This window comes from Lynx canadensis, chromosome E2 (assembly GCF_007474595.2).
Source record: "Lynx canadensis isolate LIC74 chromosome E2, mLynCan4.pri.v2, whole genome shotgun sequence".
Lineage (NCBI taxonomy): Eukaryota > Metazoa > Chordata > Mammalia > Carnivora > Felidae > Lynx > Lynx canadensis.
This window is the reverse complement of record NC_044317.1, coordinates 26974771-26994327: the sequence shown is the minus strand read 5'-3', so window position 1 is coordinate 26994327 and position 19557 is coordinate 26974771. Positions and strand designations below refer to the sequence as shown.

Genomic DNA, 19557 nt, shown 5'->3' with positions numbered 1-19557 from the left:
TAGGCCAGGTTCCTGGCTTCTGACCATCCACAAGCTGCCTGTCCCTCACAGCCCAGCTCCCTTTGCAGGAGCTGCAGTTAGACCCCTGGGGAGGCCAAGAGGCTGCAGGCCTATTCCCTGGGGCCCTGGTGAGCACCTTCACGGCTTGCCCACCAGGGCCTCCACACGTGAGGCCCTTTCATTCTCACTGCAACTGAGCAAGGCAAGGGTTACCTCCCTATTTTGCAGATGCAGCAACTGAGTCCCAAAGAGGTGTAGTGACTTGCCCAAAGCTGTGTGACCAGAGCATTCAAAACTTGGGATTCAAACCCAGCCTTATGTCGCAGCCCCAAGCCTACCACCCAGGCCTGCACACCTCTCTCTCCCTCTCCATGCCCCATCATCCCCCAGTGGAAGAATGACCAGAATAAGCAGTGCTTTGGTCTGTGATGGTCAATGTCTTTACTTCTAAAGCATACATTGGACTCACTATATATTAACATCAAAAGGGGCTATCTAAAATGGAGTCATTCTTTTTAAAAATCCAAATTTTCACATTTTAATAGAAGATCCAAAATGACATGAAATTAAACTATACAATGTTATGAACAGTATAACAACTGCTTTTAGAAAGCAAAAGGAAAGGGGGGAAAATGAGCAGTTGGGCCTGTGGTCGGCCTGGGTTCCATGTCTTTTGAGGCATTGTGACGGAGAGCCAGCACCGAGGGGAAGGAACGGCCCCTCTCCGCAGGCACAGGAAGGGAGCCCAGTCTCATAGAAGAGGCAGATGTGGGCTCTTCAGCCTTCTCAAGGTGACAATGAGACAAGGGGGCCTCTCTGCTCCTCTGGGCCCTTGGTGCAAGCACTGATTAAAGTCTTTCAAGACCCACACCCAAGGAGGAAGGCTGGTAGAGCACAGGGGCACAGCCGGGTTCAAAAGAATCATTTTGATAATAAAAGTCCTCTGGGCTTCCCAAGGAGGGGAGGAGATCGCTGGCCAGCGATCTCAGTCGACTCCAGCCACCTACTGGTTCCCTTAACCCTCTTCCCCAGCCTGCTCCCTATTGCCCCAGACACCCTTGACCCCTGGTGGTCAGCCAGAGACCTAGAGGGACCCCAGGAGGACCCCTGAGGGAATGCTCTGGCCTTGGAAGTCACTGGATGTTGTCCAGGGCATCTTGGCAGTGCAAGACCCCTGGGGTCCAGGCCAACAGCCAGACTGATGGGGAGGGTGCCCACGGGCTGGGAGAGCACTGTGGGATCAGAGTCCTTTCACCTCCCCCACCCTCGGTGCCCAGGCCTGGTCTTGGCCCAGAAGCAGAGCAAAGGCAAGCTGATTGGGGCTATGCCCTTGACACTTTGGTTCACACCTTCAAGGGGGAGGACACTTGTCTGCATCCACTGGTAAGATCATGCACTTGGCCCTGCTTCCTCCCAGGCACCAAGGTGGTCTAACAATCCCCTCCTTTCACATCAGCGGTCCTGTCTGGCCGAGAACACATTCCCCAGAGCTTGGAACTATGCTGCAAAGGTAGGAAGGGGCACTTCTCGAACAGCAGGATTAGCCCTCAGTACAAAAGCTGCCTTTCCTCCTTTCCCTGTGGATGGCACTGTCCCTGGCTGAATGTGTCACAGGAGAACTTCTCTGCCTCCTCCCTTTGGGCCGGGCCAGTTCTCTCCAGGCAGACCCAGCTCACAGACGTGCAGCCCTCCTGTTATGTCTCACGATCAGAAACCAGAAGGGCACATCACCCCTAGCTGGAGCAGACCAACAGGCCTGTGGCTCACCTCCTGGTCCCCAGGACCATATCACAAAGCTGGCCTTCTCCCTCAAACAGCAACTTGAAGGAGGATGCCCTACATCCAACCCACCTACGGGGTCTGGCCCTTCTCCCAGGCCCTACGATGGCCATCCTCCTTCCTAGAAACTATCTGGTTTCTAATTAGGCTGAAAAGTTTGGGAAGGTTGGGCTGGCACCAATCCCTCCGCAGGGTAGAGACAGGCCACTTGACTTCCAGCCTGGTCCCAGGCCGCCAGAGACAAGAGAGGCCGATGGCTCTCAAGAAAAGGAATCTTGTAATGGGAAAGAGGTTTGTGGGATCAGGACCAGCCCCAGCAATCTGGCTCCCCCACTTCCAGGTCCCCACTCCCCCACCCCCACCCCCTGGCTGCCCAGTGCCATCTGTCCTCAGGGTCACTCAAGGCCCAGGGCCTCAGACCACGGGCCAGGTAGAGGGCTCAATGCGAGGAGTCTGGGCGGGGACAGGATGGGGGCCAAGGCGCGCACTCAGGGCAGGCAGGCGGCTACCTGGTAGGCGCCCTCCGCAGCCGCAGCCGCCGCGCTGTGCTGCGCGCTGTGCTCCTGCAGTAGGGCCACGTCCAGGAAGCGCTCGCCGCACCACACACACTTGAACTGCTGCTCGCGGGCGTGCACACCCTGGTGCTTGTTGAGATGCTCCCGCTGCTTGAAGGCCTTATCACAATTGGGGCACTTGTAGGGCTTCTCTCCCGTGTGCACCCGCCGGTGCCGCTGCAGGTCTGACGCGTACTTGAAGCGCTTCTCGCAGTCCGGGCACTTGAGTGGCTTCTCGCGGGCTGGGTCACAGCGGTGCTGCACGAACTCCGAGGATGAGAAGAAGCGGCGCTCGCACAGAGTGCAGCGCAGAGGCTTCTCGGCTGCCGAGCAGTGGGCCAGCTGGTGCTTCTGCAGGGCCGACGCCCGCTTATAAGCCTTGTTGCACACGGGGCACTTGAAGGGCCGCTCGGCCGCGCCCGGCAGGCACTTGTGCCGCAGCAGCTCGGCCGACTGGTCGAAGCCCTTCTGGCACACGGGGCACTTGAAGAGGGTCTCGAGGGTGTGCACGTGCTGGTGGTAGAGCAGGTGGCTGGGCTGCCCGAAGCCCTTCTCGCACAGGCCGCACTTGAAGGGCTCCTCCGTCTTGTGTGTGCGCCGGTGCCGCATCAGCGCGTACTGCTGCTTGAAGCCCATCGGGCACAGATCGCACTTGAAGGGACGCTCCGCGCTGTGCGTGCGCTCGTGCTGCCGCAGGTCCGACGGCCGCTTGAAGGCCTTCTGGCACTCGCCACAGCGGAAGGGCCGCTCCCCGCTCGGCGTGCACGGGTGCTGCAGCAGCTCCGAGGACTCCTTGAAGTGCAGCTCGCACACGTTGCAGCGGAACAGGTGATGCTCGCCCGAGTGTGCGTACATGTGGCGCACCAGGTGGGAGCGGTGCTTGAAGGTCTTCTCGCACACCGCGCACTTGTAGGGCCGCTCGGAGCTGTGCGTGCGCTTGTGGTGCACCAGGTGGGACGACTGGCTGAAGCTCTTGTCGCACAGCGTGCACTTGTACGGCTTCTCGCCCGTGTGGATTCGCTCGTGCCGCGACAGCTCCGACAGGTGCTTGAAGGGCTTCTGGCAGATGGAGCAGCTGTAGGGCTTGTCGGCCTGTTCGGCGGGAGCCACGGCGGGCGGCGCGGCTGCCGGGGGCAGCGCAGACGCAGCGGTGGCTGCGGGCTCAGCGGCCTCGGCGGGCTTGTAGGTCTTCTCGCAGATGGAACATTTCACGAGGCCACCGGTGCCGCTGTGCGCGCTGTGGTGCTGTGCCAGCGAGGTGAGCAGCGAGAAGCCCATCTTGCAGACGCCACAGACAAAAGGCTTCTGTTCGGCCTGCACGCACTGATGTTCCAGCAGGTCGGTAGCCTGATGGAAAATCTTGAGGCACTGCGTGCACTGAAACGAGCGGTCGTGGCCCGCCAGGCACTGGTGCTCATGCGGGCTGGACAGGTGTGCCAGGTCGTGACCGCACACACCGCACTTGGGGCCCGGCTCACCAGCTGCCTGCAGGGGCGCGTGCTGCGGGGGCTGGAGGCCCGGGTCGGGCTGCAGGAGGATGCCATAGACAGCACAGCCCAGGGGGTTCTCAGCTGAGCCTGGGGGCAGCGCGTGCTCAGCCAGGGCCGGCGGCGGTTCTGCATGGTGCTGAGGCTGTGGTGGCTGAGGCTGCTGTGGCTGCGTCTGTGGTGGCTGCTGCCAGCTTTCCGACATGCTTGGGAGGATGAAACAGGGTTTGGAGAGTAATGGCTTCAGTTTCCCACTTAAGGTGATCCAACCCAGACAGAAGCTGCCTAGGATCAGGTATGGACAAAAACCTCAGACAAGGCACGGAAGAGGGACTGGTCAGACCGCCCAAGTCATTAACCAAGATAGATTACAAGGCTCTGCCTGCAGGACAGGGGGCTCTTCGAGGCAGGATGCCAGCAATGCCAGAAAGGCTCTGCCCTTCCCCGATGATTGGTTCTGTAGAGAAGAGAAAAATCGTAAGCTCAAGGCAGAGATACACAGCTGGTCCCTGGGCCCTCTCCCTGTTCTGCCTGCACTTGCCACACCACTGCCACATCAGGAAAGGGATAGAGGTTCAGGGCTGGAAGATGTGCTCTCTTCACACAAGTCCACAGAAGTCTGCTGGCAGCTCAGCTCCTCCAGCAGAGAGACTCCCAGCTCCCCAGCCTATGACCAGCCCTCTTCAGTCAGCTGTCTCACAGATAAGGGGCTGGGATGATCTTCCCATAATACAAGAAGTCATAAATTCTGCTCATGCTTCCAAAGGGGAAGACTGACCCGTTAAGCCAAAATAATTTTAGCAGCATAACTTTTTCTATTTTTTTTTTTTTTTTTTTTGCAAATAGATTCTTACTTGGAAGCCCAATATATTAGATAAAAGCAGAGACGCACTGGTGCAGGACTCCCTGAGGCCTTCCAGCTCCTGAGAGCCCTCAATCTCAACCCAGGACATTGGTGCTCAAGATAATAGCCTGCCGGAACAGAGAACCAGGCCTCCCAGATCTGAGGGCCCAACAGCAAACAGCCTCACAGTCACTATTTAAAACAGCTACAGGAACCAAGGAGCATCTCAAAAACCTTCTTTTGTGAGGGACCGAACCACATCCCTCTCAAGTATTCCCCAGGCCCTCTATCCTGACCATATGCCTGTTCTTTCTCCATACAACAGTCTGGTTGGCCTGGCAGAGACCTTAGCCACTGTAAGATGGGGGGTAGATGATAGGGCTGTAGACCCACCCAGCCTGGAGGTCTCCACAGAACATGCCCCCACTCTAGTTATCTGCCTGAGCACCAAAAAACTCCTGAATCCTCTGAATCTGACAATACCAAGGCCTAGAGGAAAAGGTAAGCAATTAGAAGTTTGCCTCTACAATGTGGGAAGTAGCATGCTAACCACAGAGCATTTCTCCTCTCTCCAGGACAACCTGGAAAAGACAACCTTTCCAGAGACAGCCCTGTTTCCTTGCTCCAAGTCCATAACATTTTGGGTTATCAATGGAAGGTAAAGACCACCCAGCCCAGGCAAATCTCTAACTCACCACTTTGTGGCAGCATAAGGTAACAACAGTGAGAGGGAAGAACTTTTAGAATTACAGGCAACCCACTTTCAGGTTTTCAGCTCCTCTGCCTCAAACATCAAAAAGTTTCTAAGTTTTCTCCTGAGGGAAAGAGTAGAAAAAAAAGGGGGGGGGGGAATGCCTTCACAGGCCAGCCCTGCTGCTAACTGTTCTGCCAAAGAAACATAAGAATCAGGGGAAAAACTGTCATCCACAGCATCTTCCGGGAAGGAAAGAAGGAAAGGAGTCGCTGCTCCGGGTCGACGCAGCAGGTTGCATGAGCAAGCAGGTAGGAAGCCTCCCCCAGGAAAGTGGGGAGTGGGGCTACTTTGAGCGCAGTCTAGGTCCGGATGCGCCAACCCAGATGATTTTATTTTTCCGTTATGAATGGCTGCCAGAACCAGGATCCCCGGTCCTGGGCCCCCAGCTGCACTGCCCACCCCTGCCCTTTCCAGGAAGGTACAGCGGGGAGGCCTGATAATTCCGCAAAGACGAGAGACGAGTGTAAAGGAGGCAAAGGGAGGCCCCCCACCTGCGTCCCAAGCCAGCCCTTCCTCCTCCCTGGGAAACCGAATGAAAGGCGATCACCTCCCCACCGCGGGCACTGCTACCCGCCCAGCTGGGCTGCCTCCTGTCAGCCCTCACCGAGAATGGCCAGGCCGCTACGGCCAGAGCGCCGGCCCCGAGGGCGATTGAGCCCGAGGAAGGCCCCAGGGCCGCAGACTGGGCCCGGTTAGTAGCAACGCGCCCAGAGGCCCTGGAGGCCGCCGGGTCGGGCCGGAGGTGGGGGGGAAGTAGGGGGGGGGGGCGGGCGGACTGGCTGGGAAAGGGGTGCGGCGGGCACGGGAGTAGCCCCCAGACGCAGCCCCAGGCGCCCCGGCTGCTCACCTGCTCCAGGCCGCCCTCGGGGTCAGGCGCGGGGCGAGTGGCGTCCGGCTGCTCTCTCGGCTGCCCCTTTATTCCGGCTCCAGCCGCGGCGGCGCGGCCTACGCGCACTGCCAATCCCCGGCCTCGAGTAGCGGCGGCGGCGGCCGGCCCGGGGGCGGGGAACCAGCTAGCGGTGGCCGGGACCGAGGAAGCGATGTGCGCGGCCGGGATAGCGGGGCCAGGGCGGAGGAGCGCCGGGAGGGCGGACGGACGGACCGACGGCCTTGCAGAGACCGGCGGACAGGCGGGCGGCGCGGGGGCCAGGGAGGCGGGGCCGGGGGAGGAGCGGCAGCCGGGGCGGCGGCGGCTGCGGGAGGAGCGGGCGGCGCGGAGCGAGGCCGCCCCCTGCTGGGGACCCCGCGGCCAGGCTGGGTCGGACAGTCAGGCGTGCGAGGTGGCTCTCCAGTTACCCGGTCGGCAATCCTCAGCCGACCCAGGGAGGGCGCTCTCTTCCGACCAACCTGTTTGGCCTCAGGGGAAGGAGGCTCCAGCGGCCCGACCGGGGGCCCGACGCCAGCACCTGAGAAGAGAGGCCTCCTAGACCCTCTGATCTTCTGGAACTGACCCGCCACTGACTGCTCAGCTTGCTCTTAGGGGACGGGTCCCTGGAGCTCGGCCTTTGGACCCGCTTGAGGAGGGCGCTCCCGGACCTCTGATCCCATCTCCGTTGGATCTAGGGCACTGACCGCTGACCCAGGGGCCGTCCGTGGCTGGGAGGTCTGGTCGCGGATGGCTGCAGACAGAGCAACGGACAGAGAGGTCAGGGCCCAGAGCGATCTGTGAAATGGGCACACGAAGGCTGGGGGTGGGGTTCCGGGAGGCTCCAGGTAGCGGTCCAGGCGCTGCAATCGGGCAGGCAGCGTGGTGTCGGTGGTAGAGTCTCGCCCAAGTCCCGCCGGACCCCGCCCCTCCAGGCCCCGCCCCGAGGCGGTGCTAACCCGGCCCCCGCCCCTGGAGGGCACTTCCGGCGCAGCGGAATTCCGGGTGCGAGTGATCGCTGAGTCGGCCTCTGGTCTTGGAGGAGGCCCAATGAGTGCGGCGCCCCTGGTGGGCTACAGCAGCAGCAGCTCGGAGGATGAGGATGAGGCCAAGGCCGGGGCCCAGGCGCAGCCGGGGGCTGGAAGCTGCCCTCGGTAAGGAGCGAAGAAGTCTTTTGGGGGAGGGTGCTGGTTAGCGCGACACCCCGACGGGACCCGAGCGTCTGGGGAGAAGGGGCGATGGTGCGGGGCGGATCTCCAGGATAGGACAAGAGAAGCAGCGGGAAAGGAGGATCCAGTGGACAGCCCTGGACAAAGCCCCAGAGTGCCCCCTCCTGGCTAGGCCAAGATTAGGAGGCAGGTAACATGCGCTCGGGTCCAGCCACCGCCTCTGGGGTGCACCACAACACCACCCCTGGGTCTGTTTCCTCATTCGGAGAGTGTTTTCATTCATCCAGTAAATACTCATTGAGCACCCGCTCGGGGCCAGGCTCGGGACTGGAACATTCGGCAGTGAACAAAACCGTCGAAGCCTTTATTTCGTGGAGGTTCAGTTCTCAAGTGCCATGCCTGGTGCTTTGAAGAGCGCCTTTCAAGCAATATCTGGGTTGATGTCACGATAGCTTTATCAGGTACACTTCACCGATGAGGAAACTGAGGCCCACACAGTGCACATGACCTGTTCAAGACCCCAAAGCTAAGAAGTGCTACTGCAGTTCAGTCTTGTCCCGTTAGGGAATGTGACCTCTGAACCACACACTGCTGCCTGCCCACTTGTCTCCCATGGAAACCATGCTCCCAGCTAAAGTCCGCCTCCTGGGGTTGGTGAGCGACCCGTGAGACAGCCCTGGGGAAAGAGCTCTGTGGTTATCTGGAAGCTGCTTACAGCACCTGGTGGGAAGTAGGTGCACACAGTCATCCCGTATAAGGGGTTACAACTTTTATATGTACAGCGGTAGAGAATTCTAGGAGGATAAATGTGCTCGTTTTCCTTTTTTCTCTTGCAGTGCCCAGAGCCCCCTTCCCAGCCAGAGGTTGCCAGTACCTGACAGTGTGCTGCACATGTTCCTGGGCACTGAGGAGGGGCCTGAAGATGATAGTGCAAAACATGGGGGCCGGGTGCGCACGTTCCCCCACGAGCGGGGCAACTGGGCCACCCACGTCTATGTGCCGTGTGAGTAGCGTGTAAAAGACGAGTGGCTGAGACTTATAGGTGCCTCTTGATGGGAGGAAGCTGGCCCCAACCAGAAGGAAGAAACCAGAAACCTCTGACATTGATGGTAGGAGAGAGATGGACTTAGCAGAGAGAGACCAAGTTTCAAGAATTGGGGAATTTTTCTGTAAACTTGGTTTCAGTTTCAAATTCATTGCCTGAAATATTTTTTATTAACCCTGGGTATGTTTTCTCACTCATGAGGAGGTGACCAAGGGAGGGTCTAGGACAGAGTGTGAAGGCCATCCCAGAGTGTGGCTGCAGCTGGCAGTTTATTTCTAAGAGGGCCCTAGATGTGTTAGGGTCAAGTCCCTCTCTCCTCCCAGCCCTCATGAGTGAATGGCAGGCAAAAAATGCCCAGGCTTTGGAGTCAGACCTTGCTTTACTACCCACTGCTCTGGGTACCCATTAGTAAGTTATTGGACTTCTTAGAACCTCAGTTTCCTCATCTCTAAAATGGGGAACACGTATCTCCTAGGACTTTTGTGAAGATTGAATCAGATCGTTTATGTCAGGCTCTTAGCACCATACACAGAGTAAGTGATGGCTCTTAGTATTTTGCATTAGATCAGGTCAACTCTTAGAACCTCCATTTCCCCATCCACAGAATGAGAATGATTCCTATACTGCCTACTCAGCAGGCCATTTGGACAAATCGAGTAACGTACTGGGTGTGAGCAGACTGTTAACCATGCAGCTCTAGTCATACATTTGATTAAAAAAAAAAAAAGTGAACATACAATGGTGGTCATTGTAGTGATGTTTGTCTTTGTGAAAAATTAGGAGCATTCCAAGTGTTTATCAGGAGATTCTAAACATCTAATAGGAGGCTTGATAAAAAGTGCTGTTTGTGATTATGGATTAACTATGGGGCTGTAATCATGAGCTTGCCCTCTGCGCTGAGAGAAAGGCCATCCAGCATATCATGTTATATGAAGAAAGGCAGTGGAAGAACAGTTTGAATGGTACACTGTCATCTTTTCAACAAATAAAATACATACATTAGTACATACACTGAGAAAAGGCTGGGGAGGGGCCCCTGGGTGGCTCAGTCGGTTAGGCATCAACTTCAGCTCAGGTCATGATCTCACAGTTCATGAGTTCGAGCCCTGCGTTGGGCTCTGTGTTGACAGTGCAGAGCCTTCTTGGGATTCTCTCTCTCCCTCTCTCCCTGCTCATTCTCTCTCTCTCTCTCTCTCAAAAATAAGCATTTAAAATAAAATTAAAGCCTGGGGAGATAGGCATCCAGGTTTGGCAGTCTGGATACCTAGGGTAGTGATCTTGAAAGTGGGGTATATTCCCCTTGGGGGAGAGGTCAAGATGATCCATTTGGAAGAAAAATATTAGAACCTCTTTACATATTCCTTTTTTTCTCATCTCTTAAAATTTCTGTCCTTGGGGCACCTGGCTGGCTCTGTCAGAAGAGCACACAGCTCAATCTTGGGGCTGTGAGTTCAAGCCCCTCATTGAGATTACTAAAAAAGAAAGAAAAATGCTTTAAATAAATAAAATAAAATTTCTGTTCTTGAGAGTGTACATTTTACAACACACAATTTTGTAACATACATATTTGTAATTTAGTTATTTTTAATATTTGTGTATTTTTGAGAGAGAGAGAGAGCATGAGTGGGGGGAGGGACAAAGAGAGAGGGAGACACAGAATCCGAAGCAGGCTCCAGGTTCTGAGCTGTCAGCACAGAGCCCAATGCGGGGCTCGAACTCACAAACTGTGAGATTGTGACCTGAGCCAAAATTAAGTCTACCACTTAACCGACTGAGCCACCCAGGCACCCCTGCATATTTCCTTTTTCACTTAAATTCTTTACAGTGGGCATATGTGTATTACTTCCTTAACCATTAAATTATATTAAAGTTTTATTAAAATACATACAGCTAAGCTGCTCTCAAAGTCATTTCCTCCTAAAACGCAGAGTAACAAAGGCCTTCCTCTGCCTTCTGGGATTCTTCATTCAGTCACACCACCCTGGCTAAGAGAATGGCCCACCCTATCTGCTCTTCCCTCCAGATGAAGCCAAGGAGGAGTTCCTGGACCTGCTCGACATGTTGCTGCCCCGAGCACAGACTTACGTCTCCCGGCTGGTTCGGATGGAGGCGTTCCACCTCAGCCTGTCCCAGAGCGTGGTTCTGCGGCATCACTGGATCCTCCCCTTCGTGCAGGCTCTGAAAGACCGCATGGCCTCCTTCCAGGGGTGAGTGCCCAGTGTTTCATCTGCCTCTCACCTCCTCTCCACGCTCCTCTTCCTGTCCTCAGCTCCTGCGGGGGGGCAGGTGTGGGGGGTACTACCCCAGCCGGCAGGCCAGACGTAAAGGTTAGAACGCTGCACATCTCCTGGAGCCACCTGCCATATGCCTCATCGTGAGCAACCTTGGGCATGTGACCTAAGTTCTGGAAAACTCGAGTCCTTACCTGTGGGCAGGTCACAGGAGCGGTAGTGGCTGCCTCCAAGGGGACCTGTGAGCAGCATGGCACTTGGCGAAGGATCAGAACTGAACCCTGCCTCCGGTTTTGTCTGCCAGCCTAAGACGTTTTCTTCCTCACCTTTTCATATCTCTCTCCTCTTGTTACCAGACAGCCTTTCCTCCTACCCTTGGGCAGCTCAAAGCCCTGCTCCTTCACTGGGGCTCCGCGATTTGGCGTCTCCCCCAGAGTTCCTCAGTCCCAGGGATCATCCCATGCTGTGGCGGCGCATACCCTTGTGCTTATTTCATTCATACCCAGTCATTGTCATGTCCATTTCCCTCTATGGAGCCAAGCGCCCACAGGCCCAGGAATGCGACTTCTCTCTGAATCCCCTGCATCTCTCCTCCAGGTGCTCTGCTGACTGTAGGCATCAAGTGGATGTTTGCTGAGCCAATGAACAGGAGGAGAGAGGGATCCTCTAAATGTTGGTTCTGGAAGGAGCCTAAGAAGCCATCCAAGTGGTGGTTTTATTTGCAGAGCCTTTCTTAAATGAGGTGTTAACCAAAAGCCTCGTTGTGTAGATGGGCGAGACAAGCACAGAAATCTTCTAGCGCAAGCCTCACTCCCACAGTGCAGGAGGCCTTAGGCCCAGGGATTCCATAGATGCACTCTGCCCAGGTAGGGAACTGCCCATTTGGTTCAGCCCTTTCTGAGGGCCAGAAGAGGAAGGGAGGAGGTTAGCCTGAGAATCAGAACTAAAACTCCTCTCTCTGCCTCATTCGACTCCCTCCCCTGACCTTTTTTATTGTCGCCACCAAATTTATTGAGCAATATGTATATTAGTCACTACTCTCTTGGTCACAGGTACCAGAAATCCAACCCAAAGTGGCTTAAACTGGAGGGGGAGGGGGGATTTATAGGCTGTTATAATAAAAAGCTGAAAATAGTGCTGGCTTCATGTATGCGTGGATTGGGGTGACCAGCAGATGTCAGATGGCACCTGACTGTCACCATCTCTTAGCTCAGGCCCTCTCCACGTTGGGCTTCATTCTCACAAAGGCAAAGAAGGCTACCGGCAACTTGGGGCTGCTGGTCTACCAGCCTGGGGAGACAGCCCTTTTTTCTAATGGCTTCAGCAAAAGTCACGGGAATGACTTTGATTGGTCCGACTTGGCTAACATGCTCTCCATTTGTGAGTACAGTTAACAAAACCCTTTCCTCTTCTCCGTGAGAATGCTTCCGTTCCCCTGCTTCCAGCTCTGTTCTCTGGATAAAGGTGGAATGTCAGCTGTGTTTGGGGCCATGTTACTCGTGGTAAAAATGACCTGTTGGCACCCTGCATCTGGGCTGTGAAGACTGTGAATGAACGAAACTTCTGGCAAGAAGCCGTGGCCCTGGGCTTCCCTGCATGCGGTGGTTCTTTGACTGGACAACTCCCTTTCTGGGACCTCTGGAAACTTGACCCAAGGGCCATTACAAGAGATAATGGTCCCTGAGGGGGCACAGATGTACGTTATCCTCTTGCTCATTTTGGGACCAGAGAATAGCGCCTAGATCACTGAGTTGGCTCCCCCTGATGCTCACCTGCTGGTGCATGGCGTTTCCTACTTCGTGTGAGTTCAAGCCTCATGTTGAGTGTAGAGATTACTTTAAAGAAATAAAAAAGGATTACCTGGGTGGCTCAGTCTGTTAAGCGTCAGACTTCGGCTCAGGTCATGATCTCATGGGTAGTGAGTTCAAGCTGCACATTAGGCTCTCTGCTGTCATCGCAGAGCCCACTCCAGATCCTGTGTATTTCTCTCTCTCTCCCTCTCTCTCAAAAATAAAAATAAATAAACATTAAAAATTTTTTAATAATAATAAATAAATAAAATATATTTGATAATTTCAAAAAGATATATTGGGGTGCCTCACTGGCTCAGTTGACTCTTGATCTCAGGATTGTGAGTTCGAGCCCCACATTGGATGTAGAGATTACTTAAAAATAAAATCTTAAGGGCGCCCGCGTGGCACTGTCAGTTGAGCATCCAACTCTGGATTTCAGCTCAGGTCATGATCCCAGAGTGGTGGGACCAAGCCCCGAGTTGGGGTCCATGCTGAGAGTGGAACCTGCTTGGGATTCTGTCCCTCTCTCTCTCTCTCTCTCTTTCTCTCTCTCTCTCTCTCTCTCTGCCCCTCTCCCCTACTTGCATGCATGCTCTCTCTCTCAAATTAAAAAAAAAAATTAAAATCTTTTAAAAATAAATAAGATAAAATTTTTGCTAGCATCTGAGTGAAGCTATGTGTTAACTTTAACTGGGTGATTATGTAAGGTCTTATCTTGCTCTAATATTTTAGTGTTCAGTTATATCATCTGTATAATAGGGTAACAAAATGAAGTGTGAAATGAATTAACTGTATTTTCAAAATCCTCTTTTTTAAATATAAATTTTTTCTGATTTTTTAAAATTATTCTTTCTGAAATGTGGTCTTTCCTCTTCTAAATTCCAGATTCTTCTTTATTGCCAACCGGGTAAAGATTTATACCAACCAAGAGAAAACAAGGTGGGTCTGGCCTTGTCTGCCCCAATTTTTTCTTTGTTTATGCTTTAACCAACTCTATGACTATAAAAGCATCTGTTCCCAAATCTGAACCTTTCATTAAGAAAAATAACTAGAGGAACGTGGGGGGAGGGACAGAGGTAGAGAAAAACATCTTGGTAAAGTGAACAAAAGCCTGCCACTGGAAGAAAACCTGGGCCCCTGCCCAGCTCTGTCTCCAGTTGAACGTTTAGCTCATACCTTCACCTCCGTGACCTCTCATTTCCACACTGTCACACGCCTGTCCTTGATACATCCATCAGTGGGCAGTCATGAAGCTTGAATGAGCCAACCGTGTTCCGTAAGTGGTGGAGTGGGTTGAAGCTGGGAGGTAATGGATTAGAGATAGTGACAGTAGGCAAGTCAACTAATAAGTTTTACTGAGGCCAGGAGGGGGGTGGCTGAAGATATAGGCTCACAGGAGGGTTTTTAAAGATGAGAGCATGTTGAGAGCTGAGGGGAGGGTAGCTGGCACCCAAGAGCCAAGGGTCCAGATTCAGGAGTGATGCGATGGCGGAGAGCAGGGCCACAGAAGCTTGGGGGTTGTAGACATGGCAGGGGGAGATGAAGGCGGTCCTGAAGGGTTGTGAGACCCTGGGATAGGGTTACAGACAGAGGAAAGAGCCAGCCAGGAGATGGGGCAAGAACCTGTGGCCCCGACCTAACTGCTTTCTCTCACGTCCTCTGCCCCAGCGGGGATGGTTTATGTTCTCAGAGGCTGCATCTCATGCCCGTGTTGTCTCCACTTCTGCCTTCCCCAGGACGTTTGTTGGGCTCGAGGTCACCTCAGGGCACGCCCAGTTCCTGGACCTGGTTTCAGAGGTAGACAGAGTCATGGAGGAATTTGACCTCACCACTTTCTACCAGGTAACAAACAGCCTTTTCTTCTCCACCAGCCCACCTAGAACTGGAATAAAACCATCCTTAAAGAAGCCCTTGTTGGAGGCAAACTGAAGCAAGCCCTCCAGAACTGGCCCATGTGAAGTGTCCCGAATGCCAGTCTTCAGGGGACACACCTCGGGGGCGGTTGAGGGGTCTGAGGTGTAATCAGGTGCAGCCCATCCATGGAAAGTCCAACATTTCTTACAAATCTTTGTTATATCTCAGATATGCACAAGACTTACCCATTGTACTCCATATGGATCCGTGTTTATCTATTTTTTAAGAAGTAGTAATTCTCCCAAATTTTTTTTAGTAAAACTGACACACCAGGAAGAGCTGTAGCTTCACAGGCCTTCCTGCCCCTCGCCCTGTGCCCTCCAGGGGTACTTGAACTCCAAATGGAGTATCAGGTTTTTGAAGGGTTTGATACAGTCTTTTAAAACCATCCTGACGTATAGGAGCATGAGTGTCAGTGGAGATTATTAGTTATAACTTTAGACATTTTAGTTTTTGTCATTTCATCTTAGAAAGTATGTCACCTATTGAAATCTTTAGACAGAAAAAAGAGCTGGAGCCTGCGTTCTCTTCCATGTCCCAGATCTAATGACTCTGTGTAAAGGAAAGCCTCTCAGAACAGGACTGTCTTAGTCAGCTGAGGTCACCATAACAAAACACTGTAGATGGAGTGGTTTAAACAACAGAAATTTATTTTCTCACAATTCTGGAGCCTAGAAGTCCACGATCAAGGTGCCATCATGGTCCATTTCTGGCGTGGACTCTCTTCCCAACTTGCAGACAGCTGTCTGCTCCCTTTGTCCTCATACAAAGGAAAGAGAGGAAGCCAGCTTTCTGCTCTCACACAGGCATGAACCCCATCATGAGCACCTCATTTTGATACCCTCCTCTAAACCTAATTATCTCCCAAAGGCCCCACCTCCAAATGCCATTACATTGGGGGTTAAGGCTTCAACATATGACTTGGCGGGGGGGGGGGGGGGGGGACACAATTCAGCCCATAGCAAGCGCCAGCCCCGGGCTGTTTTCTCTATCAGCAGAGGGTGCTTGGGATCAACACTGAGGGTCTGGTCTCTCATGAAGCAGGCCAGGGATCCAGCAGGGATCCTGTGACAACACTGTGACAGACCTACGGTCACGTCCGGACCTGCCAAGGCATCTGGGTGACCGCCTACTCCCTGCTATTCCTCCACAGGACCCCTCCTTCCACATCAGTCTGGCCTGGTGTGTGGGTGACGCGCGTCTCCAGCTGGAAGGGCAGTGCCTGCGGGAGCTGCAGGTGAATTACCGCTACGGGAGCACAGAGGGTGCTGAGAGGGTGACGGGATGCGTGCCGGGAGTGGCAGGGGAGCTGACGGGCCCTGAGGGTTAGGCATGCAAACCAGAATCCCTAGAAATAGCTGACTGGGGAGGGGGCCTCCTCACCTTTCCTTGCTGCTTGAAGGGCAGTCCCGTGGCTGTAGCACCTGGGAGCCGGTTAGCAATCCAGACTCTCTGGCCCCAACCCAGACCTAAGAAATCAGAATTGCCTTTGAACAAGATGTCTAGGCATTTGCGTGCACGTTAAAATTTGAGAAGCACGACCCTAGAACACTGGTCTGAGAGAATGCCAGAAGCCTCTCCCGAAGTCCTTGCCCCTCACCCAGAGGCCAAGGGCTTGGGTGCCCACAGGGGCCTGGCTCGTATTAGAAATGAGTGAAACGTGCCAGGCGTAGGGAACGTCCACCCGGGGAGCTTTCGTATTTTGATAAGTAGGTGATGTATCTCACTTTGCCGTCGGTGCCTTCAGAGTTGCTGATACACCACCTCCGGCACAGGAGAGAGCGGGGAAGGGCTGTCGTGTGGGAATGCGGACATAGTGTTGCTAGCACTTGTTTTTCAAGGGAGGCCAGAAGTCCAGATTTTTATGTGGAACTAATGTGTATTTTTTTAAAAAAAACATGTCGCAAGCCAAACAAAGCATGTGCAGGAGGGATACAGCCCCTGGGCCATCGTCAAGCAGCCACCTCTGCCCTTGGCCTAATCATGCTGTGGGGGCAAACAGCCCTGGTTTCAGGCTCCAGCAGATCCGACCCCAATTCCAGTTCTACTGGGTTTGTAATCCGGGGCTCTGAGCACCCTTTTCCTCCTGTGCCAAGTTGGGGCGATAGGACTGACCTCACAAGATTACCGAAGCGCAGAGCCTAGAGCCTGCACGGCCCTCAGTCTCCCTCCACCGGGCCCAACCTCTGAAGGATTTGAGTAGGCTGGTCTGGCTTCCAGTGCCCTCTGGGTCCCTGGTTCCCTTTAACGTGACTGTCTTTTCTCGGCTCCCGGTGGAAGACCATTGTGGACGAGTTTGAAGACTCCGAGATGGTGCTGCGTGTACACGCCGAGCAGGTCCGCTGCAAGTCTGGGCACAAGTTCTTCTCGATGCCTTTGAAGTGAGCACCAGAGGCCCTCGTCCCAGGCCCCTCTGCAGGCTGGGTGGAGATGGAAGAGGCTGCTCCAGTCCATGGGGACGCTCCCAGCCTCCCACTGGGGGGCCTGGCCGCGGTCTCTGGGTGCCCGGGTCCCTGGGGGCTGGTTCTCTCCTGGCCCTTCTGGGTCGCAGGTCCAGCTCTGGTACGTGTGGTCATTGTCAGGAACCACCAGTAGAGGGCAGCCTGGGCCTCCTAGTTCTAGGTCTGTGGACCTGCCCCGCACAAAAGAAAGTAGGGTGACCCGATGAGCCCGCCCAGACTCAGCCGGAATCCCCACTGCAGCCCCTCCAACAAATGGCCCCTCTCCCACACCCTTCCCCCTTCAGCTGTTTGGATTTTGATGCCCTTGGCCGCCACCAGGGCTTTTAAAACCATCATGTCCTGGCTCTTCCCCACTCAAGCTAGACACAGGTGCTTGAATGGGTCTGTCACCCTCCCTCCTCGAAGCGTGTCACTTTTATTTATTTATTTATTTTTAGTCTCACCCCTCCTGTGCCAGCAGAGGGCATTTCAGGGCCAAGGTACAGAGTGCTAATTTGTGGTTCTACATCGGTTTTCTCCATTCCTGCCTCCCACTCGCCCCCAGCCAGGTGCCTGGGGAGAGTGAGCAGATGTTTCATTTTGGCCTGGCTGGTGGCTCTAAGCCAGGCCTCCAACGCTCTGTGACCTCTGGCTTCTCATCAGCTTTCCCAAAGAGGCAGAGAGGCGCCTTCCCCCAAAGTTCTCTTTCCGCTGCCTTCAGCTGCCTGCTGTGGGCTGCAGGCGTTCCGAGGGGGCCGTGGAGGTGGGGTCAGGGGGCACCCAGGGCCTTTATTTTTCATCAAGCCTTCACCAGAGCAAAAGGCCAGTCCTCCCTGGTTGTCACCTGGATCTTTGGTGTGGATAAAGAGATATTTTTATGTGGTAGTCTTAAATTATGTTCGACAAATGAAAATTGCAATTTTAATTTTGACTTTTGTCTGGGACTGCTTCTGTTCAACTAGGTGAAAAGAGGACTTTCCTCTGCCCCCACCTTCCCCAGCCTGCTTCATGGTGTGGAGGGACTCTTGGAAATCCGTTACGACTGCTAAGGTGGCTGTGAGAGGCATTGACAGAGCCTCAGTCAAACGACAGTGGGGTCACCCGGCCTGCTGGGCCTACAAGTAGCACAAACCACATCCGGCCCAGGGCTTGGCCTGAGGTGGGGGCGACCACCCCTCGTCAGTGACATTCAGACCTGACACTGCTGTTAATGCAGCCCTTTCTAGGGTCATGTCATCTGTTCTCCCAGTGACAACCCGGAAAAGTAAGATGGGGAGGAATGACTCTCCCACTTGGACAGAGAAACAGGTTAAATATCTTACCGCTGGTCCACCCTGACCTCGATCCTGCCCTGGGGCTCCTGGTCAGGACTGCTCTCCCTGTGCACACAACCCGCTGCCCCCCCCCCACGCCCCCCGCCACCACCACCCCAGGCCTGAGGCAAGGGGACCTGTTACTCTGGCTCCCGCTCTGCCTCCTGCACCTCCGGACTTTCCAAGGCAAGTTCCCCCTCAGTGCCCAGACACGCAGGAAATCCCATCCTGTGATTCCCCAACCCCACTGCACTGATCTGCTGATTCAACTTCGACTGCTCAGTCAGTGCTGGATTTTGAGGTCACACTGGAAAGGCAGAAGCAGCCAGGCATCTTCCTGGCATGCAAGGAACACAGCGAATTTGCTGTGCAGCCAGCACTTACCGCTACCGGCTCTGTGTCTGGATGCTTAGGGTGAGGGGGCAAGCAGGGTGTGCAGAGCAGGATCCCCACTCCCGACTTCGCCCTTGTCAGACTGGGAAGTGCAAGCAGAGTCACCCGGTTTCCTGCACGTTCCGATTTCAACGTGGAAGCCAGCCTCTTTCAAGGCAGGCTCTGTGGGCACAGACCACCTGATTTTCCCCCATCTTGGGCACTGGCTCTCCCCAGGAGAGCCCCACCACCATTAACAAACCCAAGAGGACTGGCTGGGCTGGTCCCAGGGGAGGATGTGGCCCGGATGGAATTACAGTAGGGCAACTTTGAGAAATGGGCCAAGATCAATAAAGGGCTCTTCAGTGGGGAATGGCAGGTGGTGGCAGAGGAAGGAAGTAGGAGACTCACTGAGGGGGGAGGGTCGGCAGGCCGGGCAGGAGGCTGGGCAGAAGGCTGGGCGTCAGGGGCTTGGCGGGAGCCCAGACACTGAGTGTGCCTGCTGGAGCCGCCTGCTCACCAGCGCTCCGCTGACAGTGCAGAAGCAGCTGGGGCTCTTCCATAAGAGGAGATGTGCTTCGAAGACAGAAGACGAGACCAGCACAGGCCGGGGGCCACCCCTCCCCAGGCTGGCTCGGAATAGAGAGATTGCTCTTGATGGGGCTTTTATCACACCAGAGAGAGTGCAAAATCAACACATCTGGCCTCGGTGTCCTCAGATGTTCCCTGCAGGGCAGGGAAGTGATCATCGAGGCCTCCTTGGCCCATTTCCACCTGGCACTCTTGGCTCTCTCCACACGCCTCTCCAGACCACCCCAGCTTTGTTTCCAAGGAAGAGGGAAATTACCTCGGCTTGTTTGTTTATTCCTTGTCTTGGTACCAGGAGCCTGAAGGGCCCACGGTGGGTGGGGTTGGGGGTGGGGGGGCCTGGGCCTTGTTCCAACCCACAGCTCCTTGCCTTTTTGAGGGACCACAGCCACTACCTGAGCCAGAACC

The 19557-nt window shown here is 54.7% G+C and overlaps 2 protein-coding genes across 2 annotated transcripts; one reads left to right on the top strand and one right to left on the bottom strand.

Annotated features, from left to right (window-relative positions):
- Positions 1-417: 417 nt before the first annotated feature.
- On the bottom strand, positions 418-6580 carry ZNF319 (zinc finger protein 319). Its single transcript, XM_030298135.1, has 2 exons — positions 6266-6580; positions 418-4277 (listed from the first exon to the last, which is right to left on the bottom strand). The coding sequence occupies exon 2, from the start codon at positions 4023-4025 to the stop codon at positions 2268-2270; it is 1758 nt and encodes a 585-aa protein (XP_030153995.1). The 5' UTR covers positions 4026-4277; positions 6266-6580; the 3' UTR covers positions 418-2267.
- Positions 6581-7262: 682 nt separating this feature from the next.
- On the top strand, positions 7263-17807 carry USB1 (U6 snRNA biogenesis phosphodiesterase 1). Its single transcript, XM_030298136.2, has 7 exons — positions 7263-7437; positions 8289-8455; positions 10521-10704; positions 13407-13460; positions 14258-14363; positions 15589-15672; positions 16716-17807. Exons 1-7 carry the CDS (start codon positions 7334-7336, stop codon positions 16818-16820), a joined length of 804 nt encoding a protein of 267 aa, XP_030153996.1. The 5' UTR covers positions 7263-7333; the 3' UTR covers positions 16821-17807.
- The last annotated feature ends 1750 nt before the right edge of the window (positions 17808-19557 follow it).

Coding starts and splice junctions, on each gene's coding strand:
- ZNF319 (XM_030298135.1), bottom strand. CDS start 4,025: ATGTCGGAAAGCTGGCAGCAGCCACCACAGACGCAGCCACAGCAGCCT.
- USB1 (XM_030298136.2), top strand. CDS start 7,334: ATGAGTGCGGCGCCCCTGGTGGGCTACAGCAGCAGCAGCTCGGAGGAT. Junction 8,456..10,520: donor CACCCACGTCTATGTGCCGT/GTGAGTAGCGTG, acceptor TCTTCCCTCCAG/ATGAAGCCAAGGAGGAGTTC. Junction 10,705..13,406: donor CGCATGGCCTCCTTCCAGGG/GTGAGTGCCCAG, acceptor TCTAAATTCCAG/ATTCTTCTTTATTGCCAACC.